This window comes from Anomalospiza imberbis, chromosome 5 (genome assembly GCF_031753505.1).
Source record: "Anomalospiza imberbis isolate Cuckoo-Finch-1a 21T00152 chromosome 5, ASM3175350v1, whole genome shotgun sequence".
NCBI lineage: Eukaryota > Metazoa > Chordata > Aves > Passeriformes > Viduidae > Anomalospiza > Anomalospiza imberbis.
This window is the reverse complement of record NC_089685.1, coordinates 69,314,353-69,333,414: the sequence shown is the minus strand read 5'-3', so window position 1 is coordinate 69,333,414 and position 19,062 is coordinate 69,314,353. Positions and strand designations below refer to the sequence as shown.

Below are 19,062 nucleotides of genomic sequence, written 5' to 3'. Positions count from 1 at the left end.
AGCGTGAGATGCTGCAAAGTCCTTGACTGGGGATAAGCACTGCTTAGCAACAGCCAAAACACCAGCGTGTCACCAGTGCTACATCACACCAGACCCAAAACACACCGTGGTACCAGCTCCTAGGAAGAAAATTAACTCTATCCCAGCCCAAACCAGGATACTATGAAGTATTGAGATTCAAAGAAATTTGTTCTTGTGTCTATTTGAGGAAGTGTTGCATTGCCCGTTTTGTCTCTGAGGATGTGCTTATCCAAATTCAGGGCCTCCTACCAGGAACTGTGTAGTTCTGCAGCTCGTGATGTGAGGCTGTGCAAACAAGCACTGACAGGAATGCAGCAGGTCTGTTGGGCTCTTGCCAGGGGTTTCCTGGAGAGATTTCCTAAAAGAGAAGATAAATGTAAAAGGGCAGATGAATCCAGATTTAAAACTTTGAACTTCTTACTAACCCTTAAAAAATCCATTCCATTCGACACCATTCTGCAGTCAGCTCAGAATTGCCATGGACATGGTTTATGTATCTGTTGCTGTGCAGTACAGAAATTGTTAGCAGTGTCTAGATAATAATTTTTGAGAGGATTAAAGAAAGGATTTCAGAAGAAATCAGTTGCACTTATTTAAATGGAATGTCTGACTGTTTGAATGTGTGCAGCATCTAACAGTGAGCCTCGATACCAAGATTTCCTTTCTTATTGTGCACACAGTGCTGGGCACTTCCTTACATCAAAGTGGTTTTTCTTGACTTGAAGTTGAGAGTGAAGTGCTTGGCATTGTGCATTCTGGATCCTGTTTTTGGCACTGCCACCAGACTGTTTTGATTGCCTTGCTGGTATTTAATCTCTGTGTCTGGACTTGTGCAGTGCCTCTACAGTACTTACCTACTTCCAAAATAGGGTTGTTTTAGTGGGCTAGTACTTGTGAAGCCTTTTGAGGCCCTTGGATGAGAAGTGGAGTTGGAATACAAACAGGCAGTTAGTGGAACTGAAGTGGGTGAGGGTGAAACTTCTAGGAAAAATCCTGAAATTAATGTGACATGAACACAGATGAAAAATGAGAAGCTAAGAATACTGCTGGATCTCATTTGCTGCCTTCTTTATACCTCAGTGATAATGTTTGCTGAATTGATAGCACACCTCAGAAACCTTACTCCAAAAGGTATTTCTTAGAAGTGAATTGCAATGGAATATGAGGACTTGCAGCATTTCAAACTCAGAGCTCACCCCATCACTTTTAAACTCCCCTGGCAAAGTTCCAATCTTCATTTTCAGTGCTTGGTCATAGGCAATCTACTGCTGTTTCTGTAGGGTTTGTTTTATCTGACACAGTTCTCAAACAATTGTGTGGAGGTAGAAGTAATTGAAGTGTTTGGAAAAGACAAGTGGAAACAAACAGGTACAGTGTTTTACATTACCACGAAACCACAAGCTTTGGGAAATCCATAATGAAGATTTTCCTGAGAGTGTATTAATTCCTTCCCTCTTTTGCATGTGTTTCAAAGTAGACTCCTTTATTTGAATTTCCATAATTCCCCAAGGCCACAGCTAAGTCTCTGCAAAATACTGGACAAGAGATGACATGCACCTTAGTCAGATATTGAGATAGCAAGCTAAGAAAAGCAAGTCTAGAGGTACTGCATGATAATTGACAAACAGCTTCGAGTAAAATAGACAGGTATTTTCCCTTTGGGAAGAATTCATTGTTCTCAGATTCCCAGTTCTCTCCTGCATCTTAAGCATGGAAGTGTTGTGTCAAGGAGTAACCTTGGCAGGATTTCATCGAGCCTGTAGGAATAGCATGTAGATTTTACAGAGCAAAGTAATACTGGAGGTGAATTGAGATAGGATCCTCTCTCAAGAGGAGCTTCTCAAGCCTTCCAGGAATTGCCAGAGTTGCTGGAATAGCACACACTCATGCAGGCAAGGAGAGGTTCTCTTAGGAATGTTATCTCTGATCAGACACTTATCATTTCAGGAGGCAAGCTCTGTCAAAGCTGAGATAAATTCAGGGCTCTGGCAGCTTTCATGCACCAGCTAAGCAGCCTGTCCTGTTAAGAAAAACAGCTCGCTTCAGATGATCTATGAAATGTTCACGGCCCACTGCCTCTTCCAAAGTAAAGAGTCGGATTTGCAAATCTGTCCTATTTTGGATGTTGTTTGTGGATTTTTAGCTGATCAGTTGATTGCTCAAGAAGGTACACTTGGCTTTGAGGTTGTTCCCCTCTCTGGGTAGTAACACTGCTTTTCTTCCTGGCTAATGCAGCCATGGCAGCCTTTTTTCTCCCTTGTGAATGGTTGCTGACTTTTGTCTCTGTGGGCCCAGGGACCAAGTAGAAGGTCAGGCACTGGCTGAGTGCACTCTGCAGCTGCCTCCTGCCAGCAAGCTGCTAAACAGTCTGGGGAAATACAGTGTATTAATTGGAGAGAGGCAGTTTTCCCCTCCAGAGGAACTTTCCAGTGCAAGACCTACATTGGAATAGACTTTGCCCATGCATTTAGCACCTTATATATATGAGGGAGAAATGAGAGTAGGCAGCATGCTGCAGAATTCCTTGGTCTTATTTATATTTTTCATTGTAGTATTTTTATGGGTTTTTTAATTGTAGCGTCAAATTAGTTGTTGTAAACTTTAGAGTATGAAATGGGGAAATTGTCCATCATCTGAACACTTCAGTGATGCCTGTATCTCACACTTGCTTTCATCCCTGGTATAAATTTGTGCAGTGCTTTTCCTTCTGATAGTTGATGGCCTCATGGTGCATGGCTATCAGTAGTATTTCTCTTGTTTCATATTTGGTAACAAGTTGAACAGTGGCTTTGAAGACAGCCAGGCTGGCTAAATGCATGGCATCTTTTTAGAAACAGACATCTTTTAGAAACAAAACTAGTACATGAAGTTAACAAAATAGTTTGTGTAGTGCAAATTCCTAGAAATTCCATGCTTTAACTGGTAGTCAGTGGAGTTTCTGTATCATGTTCTCTGATGCCGAGCTGTTTTCTTGGCAGAGTGGAGAGATGTGACCACTTTTGCATCTCAAGTATGTGGATATATAAATTAATAAGAGAAAGTGCTGGGAATGCCCTTTCTGCTTTAAGATTTTGAGGCATGGAGTGCTTGTCAAGCTCACAGGACATCTTGGCTTGACCACATCTTTTTGCATAAAAGTTCAGGTTGATTTTCCATCTTTTAAGATTTTTTGACCCAGTTGCATCGAGTCACTCCCAGTTTGTGCTGTGACAGGATTTGTTAGATTCTCTGTGTCCCAGTTACACTGGGTCTTTGTGATGAGAAGGGCAGTGATGCTTTGTGTTTTGAAAAACTTACCTGAAGGACCATATATGTTAATGAAATGCACTTAAACAGATATCAGCTTGATTTTCAGTCCTTCTCTCCCTAGCAGTGGTTGCTGCCAGTCTTTCTCCCCACATTAGATATTGGAGTATTGAAACAGCTTTCTTAAAAGAACTCTACTCCATTAAATTTAATTATATGGCAATTGTTTGGTTGTTTGGGTTTGGTTGTTTTGGTTTTTTTTTTTTCTTTGAAAAAAAAGGGGCTGACAAAAAGCCCCTAAGATGGTTAGAAAACAAAAGGAGTGAAATAATATCAGATAGACAAAAGTTCTTTGATTTTCAGAATTCTTTTTTTTGTGAACTTTGCAGCTATGTCAGGGTTTGCATCAGAAGAGAGTAAGTTAAAAACAGCTGGTGGAAAGACATTCCTGTTAAATTAGCTGAGCCTCACTGATGACTCCATGTGCATAAAAAGTTCTGAATAGTACAAAACCTTTTTTTTTTTTGAATCATTATTTTAATATATTCCTTACTTGTTTTCCCTGACCTTGGTGTTCCTGTGTTACCCAGGGTCCTATTCTTTCTACTGTCAGCTGAAGTGGCAGAGCAAAATTCGAGGTCAGTTCCCCTGTTACTGTGAACTCGGGGTTGGGTAACGTTACATGGATTGCAAAAATAGATTTGGCCAAGTTGGTATCACCATCAAGAGAGAGGATGAAAAAGAGTGAATCCCAGTGAAAAAGGCAGTTCAGTTCCACTAAACTTTGCAAACCAAAGCACAGCAGAAGGCTTAGCAGCAGGAAATGGTATCCACAGTATCCCTGGAAATGCAAGGCAGTGTTGCCACCTGACCAAGCTTATTTGTTTATACCATGAAGAAGCTCTGGAGTTCCAGCTAAAGGCATGGCAGCCACTTGCCCACATCATGGAAGGGTTAAATCATACTAAGGAAGAGAGAAAAACACTTCTGGCAGTTGTCTTCGAGATTTTATCTCTGAGGCGGGGGATTGGAAATAGATGCCAGTAGTTATGTAAAGACCTGTGTAATTTTGTGTGAAATATGAAGGTGGTACTGAGTAATTGTCCTGAAAAAAAAAAAAAAAAACAAACAAAAAACAAACTGTTAGGAATAAAGTGAGAAACTACAAAGGATGAAGAAAGGAAACAAAAACTGTCTTGGAGGTTAAAATGTGTGAGGATAAAGTAAGCGTTGCCAAAGCTCATGCTGGGTTAGACTTTGCAAAGGAGAGCAAAACAAAGAGCTCTATTTTGTAAGCATGTAAATAAAAGCAAGGTAAGAGAGAACAGAAGTGTGTTCATAGTGAAGATGGAGCTGACATAAAATGCAGTTTTATGTATAGTAAATCTGTAGACATGGGAGCAAAAGAGTCAGTGTGCAGCAGGATTGGGAAATGAAGACTAATACAATGAAGCAAACAGTCTTTGTCTCAGAAGAGTGGAAGTGTAAATTGGAATAGTGAGCTTTGTGGTAACAATTTGTGATGAAATCAAGCTGTCCTGATGTACTTTGACTGTCTCGTTCAGGAAATACTATGGACCACTGGGTAACAGAAGTATGTCCTGCAGATAAAAAACTAAGATAAAACAAATAAAAAACTTTAAAAAGTGATCTGAACAAGTACATACCAGTTAAACAGTAGGTGTAAAACCTTTTAAGGAATAACTAAAACCTGCTAGTTCTGCAAGGGAAGTCCTTTGACCTCATGCAGGTAAGTGCTATAAAATGTGGCATGGGTTCACCAGGGACTGTGCTGGACTGGCTTGACAGCTTTTATTGACAACTGATACCTCCATGAGGGAAATTGTAATGCATTTGAACAGTCTGGACTTGAGTAAAGCACAGGAATGCTGACACATGGAAATAATTATTGGAACTGGATAAAATGGGGGAGTAGTACATGAAGTGTGAGTAGCTAAAAAGTTGGCCTAGATTAGAGATGAGAGGTTTTGTTAAAGGAGGAAACAACGGGGTTGGATGTCACCTACAGACTCTGGAGTGTTCCAAAAAGTGATCTGGGGTCTGATCTTTGTAATACTGTCATTAAGGTTACCAGCCAAAAAAGAAAAAAAAGGGAAAAAAGGAAAAAATCTGCAAATGAAATTCAGAGCTGCGGCAACATTTCAAACCCTCATCAATGCAGAGGAGGACAGGCACAGGCACATCATTCACTAAGAACTGCAAAATGTTGCCAACTGTAAGATTAAACTCAGCAGTGTAATAGTGGAAAGTACCAGGTCATGCACTAAGAAGATGTTGAGAATTTTGGCTACCAACAAAGTGCTTATCAGTTGAAAGCAAAGAAAGAGGGAGATCTGAACATCATAAAAGCCACCAGTATTATGTGACATATAAATAGGCAGGTGTGTTCTCAGCATGTATCAGATGAGAGATTTGTGGCAGGGTTGTGTGTTACACTGAAAAGGCCTCATCTGGAAAGCCACGTTCACTTTCAAACACCCAGGTTCTGGAAAGAATAATCCAAACTGGGACAGGTGCAGAGACCTAGGGGATGATCAGTACACCGAAGAGCTTGTCTTCAGTGAGAAGAAGGTGTGGCTTCTTTAGCAAAGCAAAACAAAAGCATGGAAATATGGGTAATGGGTCAATGGTGACATGGCATTCAAGCTCAAATATTACAGTTTAAAAAATAAGTGGGTGAAAGCAGGATAGAATAAAATTCATTCAGTGCTACCGTGAATGAAGCTTCTCAATACTTTTCTACAACTGTCTGGTTCACATATCCTTGCAGTTTCTGGGGATTTCTGGGATTTTTGCTTGCAAATGTCTTTCTGAGATTTGTCCCTGTTACTAATTTCATTACAAATTCTGATTGAAAAGTAAATCAATTCAAGTCTATTAAAAGTTTTAAAATTTGGCATTTTTCCTTCCTTCCCTCATCTTTAAGTAGTGGCAATATTGTCTTGCTCCTTAACTCTGTAGATTTCCCTTGGCTGGTGCCAGTTTTAACACACAGCAGGGTTGCCCCATAGCATTTCTTCGTTGTCTCAGATAATACATCCAGCATGCAGCCTGTGCCCAGGCCTTCCCCACATAGACTTCATTGCATCTCTAGTTTTGCAGCTAAAATGGCCCTATTTCCTTTCTCAGCTAGGACATTTAACATTCTTTTTAGCATCTATTAGCCAAAACCACTAAGATTCCCTTTTGCAGTCTGGCCTCCCAGTAGTGGCGAACAGGATAATGACGTAAGGTATTCTCTCGCTTTATTTACCTCCCTCTGCCTCGCGCCCCTTTTCTCCCAGTTGCTCAGTTCTCTTACAAATGTGAATCTCTGACTGTTGCGTTTGTTGTTTATTGCCTGGCTTGTCCCCAGGTTCCAGCGTGAACGGGCTGGAGGAGCCCAGCCTGGCCAAGCGGCTGCGGGGCACTCCGGAGCGCATCGAGCTGGAGAACTACCGGCTGTCCCTGCAGCGCGAGGAGGAGCTGGAGGAGGTCCCCGAGGAGACGCTGGCAGAGCACAACCTCAGCAGCGTGCTGGACAAAGGGACAGAAGAGGACGTGCCCAGCAGGTCAGCACACATTGCCCAGCAGCTTTTACTACACCCATCCCAGCTGGCTTTGCCTGCCTTTCCTTTTTCTTTAACCGTTTAGCACGTTGCCCTTTCTAAAGTTTTTGAAACACACAGACATTTAAATCTTGTAGTTTCTGTTCTAAATAGCTCACTACTATCAGAAGACACCTATAGCACTGTAATACCATGAGACTGAGTTCTAAATTGGAAGGGATCTTTAAATTTAATTTTTCAGTTGTATGAAAGGTGAGTCTTTTGAGCAAACAGAACGTGCATTCAAATGGAAGGGGGTTCCAAAGTTACCTTCTTTTCTCTATGCTTTGCATTACAATTCAAAACCGTGTTTGGTTTCAAGATTAACACACGTGTAATCCTGACTGAATGCTGATGCAATGCCTGAGAGGTAGTATTGGGAAGCAATAGCTGTGACTGTTGAAAAATGTGTTGTACCTTTGTGATAATATAATGAAGGTATATTAATGTGTTGTACCTTCATGAATTTCTCTTTATACGCAAAATTCTGTGCAAGCACACCAGGATCCACATCCATGCAGGTAGAGCTGGTGGAAACAATTTTTGCAAGAGTCATTGAGAGGAAATCCTTGAGGAAGAATGCTCATTAATATTACAGTCAGGCACACACTTTTGCAGAGTCTTGGTCTCTTAATACTACTTGTCTTTGTAGAAATAGCAGCCCTTACCTTTTCATCTCTGAGTCTGTCCAGTAGTTTTGAAACAAACTCAGAAAATGCTGTTGTTTCCTGAAACTGAAATCCTACAATCATATTCTATGTATGAATTACCTGCAGATATAGGTCTGTATGAGAGTTTGAATAATCTTGGCCTATTTATGGAGATGCAAACTATATTTTCCTAACTCGTCCTTCCTTTAGTTACCTGCTCAGGTTCAGGAATTATATCAGCTATGACAATATAGGCATTGATGATCTCAGGAGTTGTTACTCCTTTGTGTTTCTACCTCTAAAACAAAAGTGTGGAGCTATTGACTGTTGTTACTTATTGTCTTGATTTCAATAAATCAGGACACAATAGGCCTGCTCAGTAAATGGCAGAAAACTTACAAAGGCCAAGAATTATTTAAAAAAAAAGTGAAGTTTTGGCATTTTGGCATGAAGCTTATGGTCGTTTCCAAGAAGTGTTTTGTGAGATTCTGGAGATTGGGTACACTATTAGATTAGCAAATTTGATTTTTGTCTCGTAGGGTGTTACATTTAGTTCCTTTTGTCTTATATTCATCCCTATAACTTGTTATCAGTATGAGTATTTCTGTCTGTAATAGATTGCACTGTATAATTTTCCATGTGAGAAGCAGTGTGGGCAAATCACATTCTGTCATAAGGAGAAAGGAGGAAATACATCAAATTCCCTGTCAGTTTGACCTGGAATAATTTATATTCCAAATCCAAATATGGCAAGCAGTTTACTCAGAAAGTGGACAAGGCTGTGTGGGCCAAATATCAGAGAGAGCAGAGGAAGAATTTTTTAGGGGGTGTAGCTATTGGGTATCCTCTGTCCAGCTGTATCCACTGTATCCACTTCATGGATAGACTGCAAAGACAGAAAGACTGCCAAAAAAAAAAGGGAGAAGTCTGACTACTTTTCCAGCACCAAAAGAAATAGTTTTGACTCCTGCAACAAGCCAACCAAGGCCCTGATTTAATCATCTTCACTGTCTTGGTGCAGCACTGCAGGGTTAGGAGCAGGCGGAGGAGATGGGGAACTCTTTGTTCCCTCCATGTCTTACAAAGGATGGGTTGGGCTTCAGGGTTCATTTAGGTGGCAGATAGAAATTAGGCAGAGACCTCACATTTTGCACAGCTTCCCATCACACACACACTGCAGAGAAAGTTTATGGGAAAGAGCATTCAAAGTATATTTTTTTCAAAAGAGAGTTAATCTTATTTAAGTTTCAATAAGAAAAAATATCCATTGAGCAACTAAACCCAGACTACATAGTAGTCTGAGGTGTGGGAAACCTTTTATATGCTTTATTCATTGCCTTTGAGTTGCAGGAACCCCCAGTGTGCCATCTGCAGTTTTGTTGTCATGTCCTGTGGCCTTTCAAAGGAGTGTCGTAGGACAGCTTAAGCTGTATAGGATTGTATGGCAAGGCAAGAGAAGAGATTCATTGCCACAGTTTAGGTTTCAGTTCCTCTCCTCAGCACTAAATCTGTACACACATCTTTTTCTAATGAGATACTCAACTGCTTATGCAAATTCTATAGAGCAACCTATCTTGGTCTTTGATTTCTGCTTTATAGAAAAATAAAATTTCAGCTGTTGAATTAATTCCTATGACACAGGGTTTCCATGCTGAAAGGAATGCTCACTATACCAGGCCATCTCTCGCTGCTGTCTTTCAGCTTCTCATTTCTCAGTATTCAAAGGTCAAACAAAAGCCAAGTGATAAATAAAAGCCAAAGAAGGTAAAGTGAGCTGTGTGGTGAAGAATTTGTGTCGTCACTCCTCCATGCGATAAGCCGGCAGGTGGAAGAGCAGCAGCTCATCTCGTTCAGCACCCGTGGCAACAATTTGAGCAGCAGTAAACCTTATTGACAGCACACCAAGCCCCCAGCATGCAGCACCTGTCAGGTTTATTTCCATACCAAACAGTGGGAAAGTAAATCAGGGAGAAGGGGACCATCACTTTTTATCTCTGTGGCAATATCTGCGTAAAGCCTTTGGAGTATGCTCTCCTCTCCATGCACCAAGCCCATGGTTTGCCAACAGTGTTTGTATTCAGTATTTCACACGTAAAAAATCAGGCAGCATGTTAAAAATAACTGTTGAGTTTATGCTGTGAAAAAGTGGCTTGTAATTTGAGCAAAATAATGTTATTTCTATGCAGACCAGTGAGAAGAATTTAAGAGCCATACATATGGACTATGTGTGTGACAATCAGAGCATGAACCAAGGGTTTTCCTTATTAGGTTTGCTATCAAAAATAGGCTCTCAGACTAGTAGATGAATATAATTATGTAAATAAGATAGTGCAGCTGTACAAGTTGTATTTTAAAGACCTGCATGAAGTGTAAACTTCATTGCTTTCAACTTGTTGGTTTTCCCTTTCATTGTCTGTGTGGGATGGGTTCTGCCGAAGGCTGTTAGCCAGTGGTAATGGACACAAGGAGGCAGCAGAAATACTGTTCTCAGATTATTCACCAAACTTTAATTATTCTCAAACAGTTTTCTCCTTCAGTCACATGAATTGGGCCTTTTAAGGTTATTAGGGGAAGCACCCAACAGTTGCTCTAATAAATGTGATTCAGTTATAACAATGGTCTATTAAAGTAAGACAAGGCTGGAGCATCTTTTGACCCTGCAGAGAGGATCCGTGAGTATGTTGTAGTCCTCATTCATTTTCCAGTGACAAATGCAACCATCTTTCTCCTCAGTCCCTCCAGGTAGTCTGGCATGTAAGAGTGAGCTATATTAAATGTCACTGAATGAATGGTTACATTTCCTGCCCCTGCTGCATATGCTGAGGAACTGTTAGAATTAAACAGAGATGACTTCTAAAAGGCACTGATGATTTATTGCCTTGCATGGTTTAGACTTTGCTGTGGGAATAATAGTCTCATTACTGTAATTAGCTTTGCACTGCTTCCTACAATTTCTTGCCACCATGTACACTGTGTACTCAATTGGATTCATATTTCTGTCTGTGATGCAGAAAAGTGAGGAATTTTGCGTTTTTTTTTCTTCCATCTCTCCTTAGTTCACATGCTGTATCCTTTGCCTGGTGTGTTTTGTATTCTTTCTACTCCCAAAGACTTCTCTGGTTCACAGCAGCAAGTGCCAAAATCATCTTAGGTATCTTAGCAGTAGCTGCTGTATCAAAAGCCATGGCCTTCTGCATTCTGATACTGTGAAGGACTCCTGCACCAATTTATCAAGAGCAATGTGATATGAAGAAAATAGTTTCTGTTGTATTCAGTTGTCTTGAACTGTAACAATAAATGCTACACAAATATTTGGACTTGGCTTCACAGGCACTTCTCTGCTGCCTCTCCTTCTTTAAAAGTAGCAGGGCAAGGACCATACTGCAGCCTGCAGATGATGCTGTCTCTAAAAAGCCTATGAAATGTTGAAAGCTGAAAATCAGTGTTATGTTTTAGGCTCATGTGTGTTGAAATGACTTGTTAGTGATCTAAGACTGATCAAGAAACATTGTCTTCGTAATCTTTAATGTTATTATTTATTATTAGCAACATAATTTTTTTTTTCTAAAACCTTACAGTAGTTCAGAATCTGAGATGGAGGAGGAAGATGAAGAGGAAGATGATGAACAGCAGCCCCCTTCAGACTTGGGTGGTGTGCCATGGAAAGAGGCCGTGCGTATCCACGCCCTCCTGAAGGGAAAGAGTGAAGAAGAAATTGAGGCTGAGCAAAATCATGAGATTGAGTACAAATATGATGATGACGAGGAGGAATACGAAGAGGAAGAAGATGAGGAGTCAAGTGAAGGTTAGCTTGGTTTGTCCTTTCTTTCTGCCAGCCAGCCGGGAAAAATGAGTTGGGCATTTGCCATGCAGAATAGGAAAGATTTGCCTTGGAAAACTTTACTTCTTCTTTCACTTCCTTGTTGCTCTGATTTTTGAGTGAGTTACTGTCAAGGAAAGCTCGAGGTGGTTCATTCTGGATACGGAAGGACTTTGCCCACAGGACAAAGTAGAGAGTACTAGTACTCACACAATATGCTTCCCATACACCTTGCCAGCATGTCAGTTCACAGCCTTGTGCTGCTGTATTGGCTTATGGTTGGTTTTTATAATTATTTGGAATTAGATTGGAATGTACCTTTTGTTCTCTGACAGCAGGAACTGGAAGCATTGTGGTTGCAGTGTTTTCAGTTTGAGAGTGCCTCACTAAGGGGTAGTGCCCTGCCACTGTCAGCAGGGCATTTCACAAGAAGGTGCTTGTAGCTCTCCCAAGTTAAAAGATGGCCTTGAGAAATAAGGGAGTTCAGGTAGTTCCCAGTTTAGCTTTGAAAGATTTCTGTGGAAAACCTTAGGGAAAGACTCCTTCCCCTGTGTTTGTCTCAGTCATCAAAATGCAGAGTTTGTGCTCAGAATAGACATGTTTCCAGTGTTTCACCACCATGCCAAATTTCTCACTGCTCTTGTCTTCGTCTTTATACTCACATTTCCTTTTTGAGGAGACTTGTAGACTCCAAAGAGCTTTTTCGTAAAGGTCTTTGGCTGCCTACTGCCAGCAGAGCCCCAGTGTTTGAGCCTTAGTGGCAGTGTCGTTGATGAGCTCAGCAGGCTCCTTGGCTGCTTCCTCAACCTAGGAGCTGAATGTCCATGAGCAAAGTGTGTGGAAATGAAGACTTCTTTATGAGTATGGTAACATGCACGTTGTGTGTTCAGTCTGCTGAGCAGTGGTGTTCCTGGACGGATGTTGTTTCACTCAAGCAGTTTTCCTGCCAGGCACTTGGAATACAGCAGGAGTACGGGGAGCTGCAGCATTTCCAGGCAGTCTCTCTCTCTGTCTCTGATCCTGTCCTCTCTCTTTCTCTCTTTCCCTCTCTCCATGGCTTGTGTGTGTACACGCGTGGCTGGTGTTAAATGTGGATGTGTGCTTCCCTCTGCTGTAGAGGGGGAGTATAACCCTTGGGAGAGAGAGCTGCAGCAAGGCCTCTGGCTTCAACGTCTCTCAGATGAAGAGGACTCGGGTACACCTAAAGGTACCCGTACACTGTCTCCACTTCCAGGGGAAGCTATTAAAGAGCAGGTCCCACATGCAGAGTTTCTGTGTTTTATTTCATTGTGCTACCAGCTCTCTCAAAACTGATTCAGTAGCCGTTGTTCATCTCCTGGTTCAAGTGCCATAAATCAGATCTGTCACTGCCACCGGTTTTAGGAAGGTGATAAAGCTGCCAAGTACCTCAGGATTTCTAGAAAACCTGGACAATTTGCTGCTGTAATTTGCATGATCAGTGACTTCCAGATAATAAGGAGTATAAGATTTGTTCTATACATGCAGACTACTTGCACCTATGCATTATCTCAGACACATGGGACACATCAGAAGTACTGCCTTTAGACTGCTTGGGTCAGCAAAGTTGCTTTTTTTGTTGTCCTCTGTGTGTGTGTCTGTCTGTGGGGAGAGTCTGGAAGGAAACTAATCAAGCTACAGCAATCCCTCAAGATTCTTCAAATAGTTACATAATGGTCATAAAATTAATCAGACATTCAAATCTAACTGGTTGTGTCATTTTCCATGATGCATTCTCCTGCAGTTTATTTTTGATAGTTGTTATTTTTGTAACACATGGTCCCAATAGCTTGTTAACCCCTTATTCCTTCAGTGTGGTTCATTAGAGCCAGAATATATAAGAGGAAAATCCAAGTGCCTTCCTGCATGTAAGGGGGCATATGCAGTTGTCAAACTGCATATTTTACAGCTTATGGTTGTAATAACAGTAGCTTAACTTCCAACTTTCTTTTTTTTTTTTCCAAGAGACAAAAAAAAGAAATGGAAGAAGTGTTATAACTTTTTTGCCATCTAACTTTTCTGTGATAAGAATGAGAAGTATTATTAAGGTGGCTGAAGGGCATACCTGAAGAAGTTCCCCCTGCTGCAGTTGCCAGGTGCTTCAGACCTGACTCTTGAGACTTGGTTTGCAGGTGGCTCCTTACTCCAATAAAGTGAAAACATTGAGCCAATAAAGTGAAAACACTGAACCTGCCCACAGCTTATAAAGTGCTGCTGCTACAGTGGAAATGGAGGAAAGCTGCCATTCCAAATCTAAGTGCAATTAATGTTCAGCTTCCTGCAAAGCTTAGCAGACAGCCTTGAGGAAAGGCTGTGCCAGGTGTTGTTTAAAATTCTCAAGCACTTGGACGTTAAAGAAGTGTTAGGTTTGCCTCTAGGCCAAGCAGCAGCCCTTCATGTCTGGCTGTGCTGCTCATTATTTACTGGAAAAGGTGAGAGGGACAGGACAGGCTCAGGCCTCTGTGGAAAAACTAAAGGTGTGTAGGTTACAGTGGTCTAAATCCCAGAGCAATCCACTTTAAAACATGCAGATCATGTGGGACCTGCTCTTTCCAAGCCTTGCTGGGTGACTCTGTACTTCTCAGCCTCTGCTGGCAAACCTAAACCTTTTAACACAAAACTTTGTGTGGCGGTGCAGACGCTAACTCTACTCATCCTGGGGGCTGCATGCGAGTGCTTTGGGACGGAGTGAGAACAGCCCAGGTTCCTGTCCCTGCAGGATGGCCAGCACCTCTGGTAGCCCATGTGGTTGTGTAATTGATACAAAAACACTCTGGTGAGGCAACAGAGACGTAAAGCTGGGGAATCCTTGGCTGCATTGTGAATCCTGCTCGGCACTTGAGATTGTGCCTCTGAGCCCGTTTCCCTTTAATGACCGTCTGCTGATTCTGTCCTTCCTGCAGTTCCTTCTGCCTGTTTCTTCTGCAGTTTTAATGCCAAATCTCACACATAGTCATTCCTGAAACGGAAATCCCAAACGCTTTGTCATGTCTGGGAAAAACATGGCTGGGAGAGAGGAACTTGTTAAAATGAGACAGCAGGAAATAATGAATGCAAGCTCTAAATGCTGCTAATGTGTCTTGTTTCCTTCAAACATTAGAGCACCATATGAAAATCTAACCGCTTTTGAGGTTCTAAACTGCTGCAATAGTGCTTTGCCCTACTCAGTGGTAATCCAGTTGTTGTGAAAATTGACTTCCTACTTTATAAAGTAAGTGGGCATTTTCCTTTCAGGCTGAGACATTTGCTTTTGGGGACCACTCCTGCAGTGTACAGGCGAACACCTGTCCCCTGCAGAACCAGTTATATTATTATGAATGAATGAAGCCTGAGTTACAGAACCAGAGCAGACGGCAGTAGAGACAGGGTCTATAAATTTAATACCTCAGAGTAAGTGCTCCTAGGGCAGGTGTTCTACAGAAGTCAAACAAGCTCATCAATTGCTTAAGGTGCCCATTGTTCTCTTTGACATTCCATAAGTAGCTGAGCTTTGTGTTGGCAGGTAATTGAGGAGTAATGTAATTTCTCTTAAACAAAGTAATTTGTGTGACAGGAATTCCCTTCTGGAGAGCTGTTAAGTCACAATCAAAATGCTGTTATCCTTCAGAAAAAAAATTCTCCCTTTGAACAAGTCAGTACAAAAGAGCCAAGAGTAAACAAAGTGGTTTTAGATGCTAAAATTAGAATGTGCCATGTGTGCATATGCACATACACACGTGAAACTCTCAGATCAGTCATATTATTTAATTCACAATGTGTGTACCCAGACTAGAAAGAACTGCCTAGCCCAGTAGTAGGAAATGCAAAAACTTTTGTCTTGGTGCATCAATCAGGTGGAGATTATTCCTCACCTTCAACAGCAAGACATCTTTGGCAATAATCATAACGAATAGGCTGAAGGAGCTGGGAATTTCTGCTAAATTGGTGTTTACATACCACATGGTGTCGGACGCCCAGAGAACTTTACATTTCAGCAAAGCTTCTTGCAGTAGACATGATGTCTGATGGTGTTTTAATGGCATCCCTCTGCCCTTGGAATGGCGTTACTCAGCTTGGATGGGAGGCGTGAGGAGCGCTGTATTGGTGGACGTGTGCGCACACAGTGCTGAGCTTTTTCTGTCTGTCTTGCAAACTGACCTTAGCCAATAATATTTTCTTTTCTTATTTCCTTTCCTATGATGTACTACCTTTCCTTTCCACTGTTCTCCCATCTTTTCCTCCCTGCCCTTCATACACCCTGCCTACAACCTGTTATGCCATGCCCTCCTCCTGCTAGCTGGAAACCTTAGGCTGCAGCAGATTGTAAATCCGGTTGATCCTCTGGAGATCCTGGCAGATGTGCACTGGACACACATCCGTGAGAAAGAGGAGGAGGAAAAAATGGTCTCAGCCTCAAAGTCCTCCACCTCCAGAGGTAATCTCCCCCAAGCCCCACACCATCAGTTCTTGGATCCCAGTTGCAGCTGTTTAACTCTGTTGCTTCTGCGCCCTTCGAGACCAGTGACTTCAGCAGGGGCAGCAGTGATTGAAAGGAACTGCTTTCAAATTGCACTGAAATTACACTTGGTTAGACATTTTGCTTTTCAGGTCAGTGTCTGTTTAAAACTGCTGCTTTCTCCGCTCTGTGACAGTGTGACTTCTGACCTATTTGTCTGCCTGCTTTGACTCCATAGCATTTTTCCTCACCACACACGATTTGGTAGTGCTGGCAATCAGCCCCCTGTAACTGACTAGGGATGCCAGTAGTAGTAGTCTTGTGCTTTTTGTGGCAGGGAAAACTACACTTTTTAGGGAAAGCTGAGGGGCTGTGTTGTGTAGCTGCTAGAGCAAAGATTGAACAGGGTCAGCTTCTGTATCGAGGGTGTTTCTCTGCTGCTTCTTTTCCAAATATGTAACTGCATCTGGTATAAGCAGGGAATGATGGGAGTCAAAGGGCTTGCAAATCTCAACAGTGGCGGGTTTGACTCCCCGTGTTTAAGATTTGGCAGTATATCTACCTCTAATGTGCAAGTTGTCAGTTACTCAGAGGAAAACTTTGGAGGGGGAAAATGCTGATAGTCTAGATCTCATGTGAGCACCTTCCAGCAGTCCCTGCTGACCTTGTTCTAGGCTATGTTACAGTGTGCCTTAAGGTAAGTATGTCATAAGTGCTTTATCTGCAGGCTTAAATCAAAGCTCACCATGCAGCTGATGAGCAGTGGTCTTCTCTCAGTCTGCAGCCACGGTGACACAATTGTAGAGGGAGTGTTTCTGCTGTGAGGATGGGTGTCTTTCGCAGAAAAAATAAAATTAGGTTAAAAATATGCAGCTTTACCTCATGATACTTGATTCTTTTCTATTCCAGATAATTGTCTTTTCCTTACGGTTTTAGATGTTTGATATAGTGGCTTTTTTAATCCTGGTCTAGCTTGATACACAATTCCAGATCAGTTTGGCTATACTTATATTTGTAGTTTGTAGAATACTTATATTTGCAGTTTGTAGAATGTAGATTTCTGGTGTGAAACCAGCTCCCTACAAATAAGAGATGGGTATTTTGTTCCCACTGCAGCCACAGAAATAGGCTGTGTCCAACTCTCTGTAACTTTCAGTATTCCTAGAGTGGTTGACTAATGTTTAAAAAGCACTAAGTAAAAAATGTTAATAATGTTTCTTAAATTTACAACAATTAAGGTTACTTGTGCTTCTGCTTGGGGGTCTGTGTCACTCTCGTTTCCAGATTTTTATTTTAATTTGTGTTTTATAATCTTTACTTTTCTGTGGGCTACTATTACAGTTGCCAGCCACAGGTGATCTTTCCAAAACTGATTCTGTGCTCTTTCCAAATTCCTTTGGGAAGGGAGTCAGTATTTCCTTTCTGTCCCCTGAAACTGGGCCAACCAAGGACTATCTTGATGTATCATTAGCTGTTTCTATTGCTCTGTCATATGGCAGAGGTGTGTGCAGGTGTTATCAGCAGTTTGGGTATTTCAAAGGCTGTTGCCAGCGTGTGCTTGTGGACATGCTGTACGTTTTCAACCTGAGTTCAGGAGACAGATTGTTCCTGGCTGAGGAGCTGTATTCCGTGATCCGAGGTGTTTGGAGAGCCCGTTGGCAGCAGCAGTGATAAGGTGTGATGTGACAGCCTGGGACAGTGTCACAGCTCCCAGAAGTCCCTCTCATTCTGCTTTGGGAGCTCTTCTTCATCCGCTGGGCAGCGCAGGTTCTGGGACACGTGGGACCCCTCTCTCATTGCTCAGCTCTTCCTTCTCTCAGTTTCCCTCCTCTGCGGAGTTCCAAGGGGAGCATGGTAGCAGCAGCCTGCTGGTCAGATGCGGTGTTCTCACTGTGCCACACATACTTCCTCTAACATTTCAGATCCCAAAGGAAGATTAGACCCCTGACATTTGTGCGTTATCTCAATTTGATTCTCAAGCCTGGAATTGGGTGATTGACATTTCATAGGTTTTATTCCTGTATTTGCCACTGAAAAAATTCCCTCTGTCACTCTTCTGTTTTAGACGCTGACTGCTGGTCTAATTTTGACTTCTTACAATTTATTTTTTTAAATTCAGCATCCGACCTTCCCTCCGTACGCCATGAGGCGGTACAGGCGTGGCTGGAGACGGTCCCTGGAGGTAGTTTGGTGATGTTCTATGTATTCCAATGCACAATAACCCTGCCCCTCTCTTCTCCGTGCCTTCAGCAGCTGAGCTGGTCCTTTAACCCTGGAACTTACGGCCCTGTCGCTACTGCATGAGTGGACGTGGAGGGGGGACGGGAGCGTGCATGTGCGCCTTGCTCAGCCAGCCCCTTCTCGCATGAGCTCCACACCCATCGTAACCCTCTGCAGGCAGGCCAGGACAGCTTAGCCTGGCTGCAGAAAAGCACGAGGGATCCAGCTGAGCGCTTCGAGTTGCTTTGTAAACTGGAGATGGGACCGGGTTTTCTTCCCCCAACCCTTAGACTAAAAGAACACGGGGCTTTCTTGCAGTTGAAAGGTTAAGTGACGGAGAGTGCTTAAAGCAATCGCACTTCTCTGTAGCAACTGCAAACCGTAGTGATGTGGTGAGGAAAACAGGAAAGAAGAATAGGTTGAAGCTAAGATCTTCAGGAATAGTGGTGGTTGTTGTATCTCTTTTGACTTGGTGTTCACATTATTCAGGAATGCTGAAGGATGACAGAGCTCAGCTGATTTTTTTTTTTTTTTTTGTGTGGTCCTCTAAGCTCTATTACAAACCGATGAGCCTGGAGATTCTGGGATGACATTGAGGGAGTACATTGTGTAAAGCTGTGAAGGTGTCTAAATTAGTGGAGCAGTCTGTGCTAGGTAGTTGATCTACAGCTGAGTTGCTTTGGCACGTCAGAATAGCCAGCTTGCCTTTAAAACTTTGCTTCTGCTGCTGCTTTGGCAAGTCAGCAGTGTTTACAAGGTGTCTGCACACGATGCAGGCTGCTCACAGCTGCCAGCTAATATGAACCAAGTGCTGATCCCAGTTTCTGGCTGCCGTAGTGTGTAACTTCTGAGTCATTGTGTGACAGCTTCTGGCCTCTTGCTCCTCATCCTAACTGCATATATGTATATGCACAGTATGTGTATCACATAACCAGCCACCTGCAAGCTTCCCGTGTCCCTCAGAATGGGATCCACCCTTGCACCAAGTTGTTACTTATCGATGCATCTGTAATCTTCCATTGAGTTTTTTGTACCAGCCTATTT

At 42.3% G+C, this 19,062-nt stretch overlaps 1 protein-coding gene across 3 annotated transcripts in view; it reads left to right on the top strand.

Annotated features, from left to right (window-relative positions):
• Window positions 1-19,062, top strand: part of MICAL3 (microtubule associated monooxygenase, calponin and LIM domain containing 3) — a 107,067-nt gene that overhangs the window by 52,584 nt on the left and 35,421 nt on the right. For all 3 annotated transcript variants that reach the window (XM_068191848.1, XM_068191847.1, XM_068191846.1), the window contains 5 exons: window positions 6,644-6,839; window positions 11,104-11,330; window positions 12,463-12,552; window positions 15,640-15,777; window positions 17,918-17,980. In XM_068191848.1, the coding sequence (XP_068047949.1) occupies window positions 6,644-6,839; window positions 11,104-11,330; window positions 12,463-12,552; window positions 15,640-15,777; window positions 17,918-17,980 (714 nt within the window). The remainder of the gene's footprint in view (window positions 1-6,643; window positions 6,840-11,103; window positions 11,331-12,462; window positions 12,553-15,639; window positions 15,778-17,917; window positions 17,981-19,062) is intronic.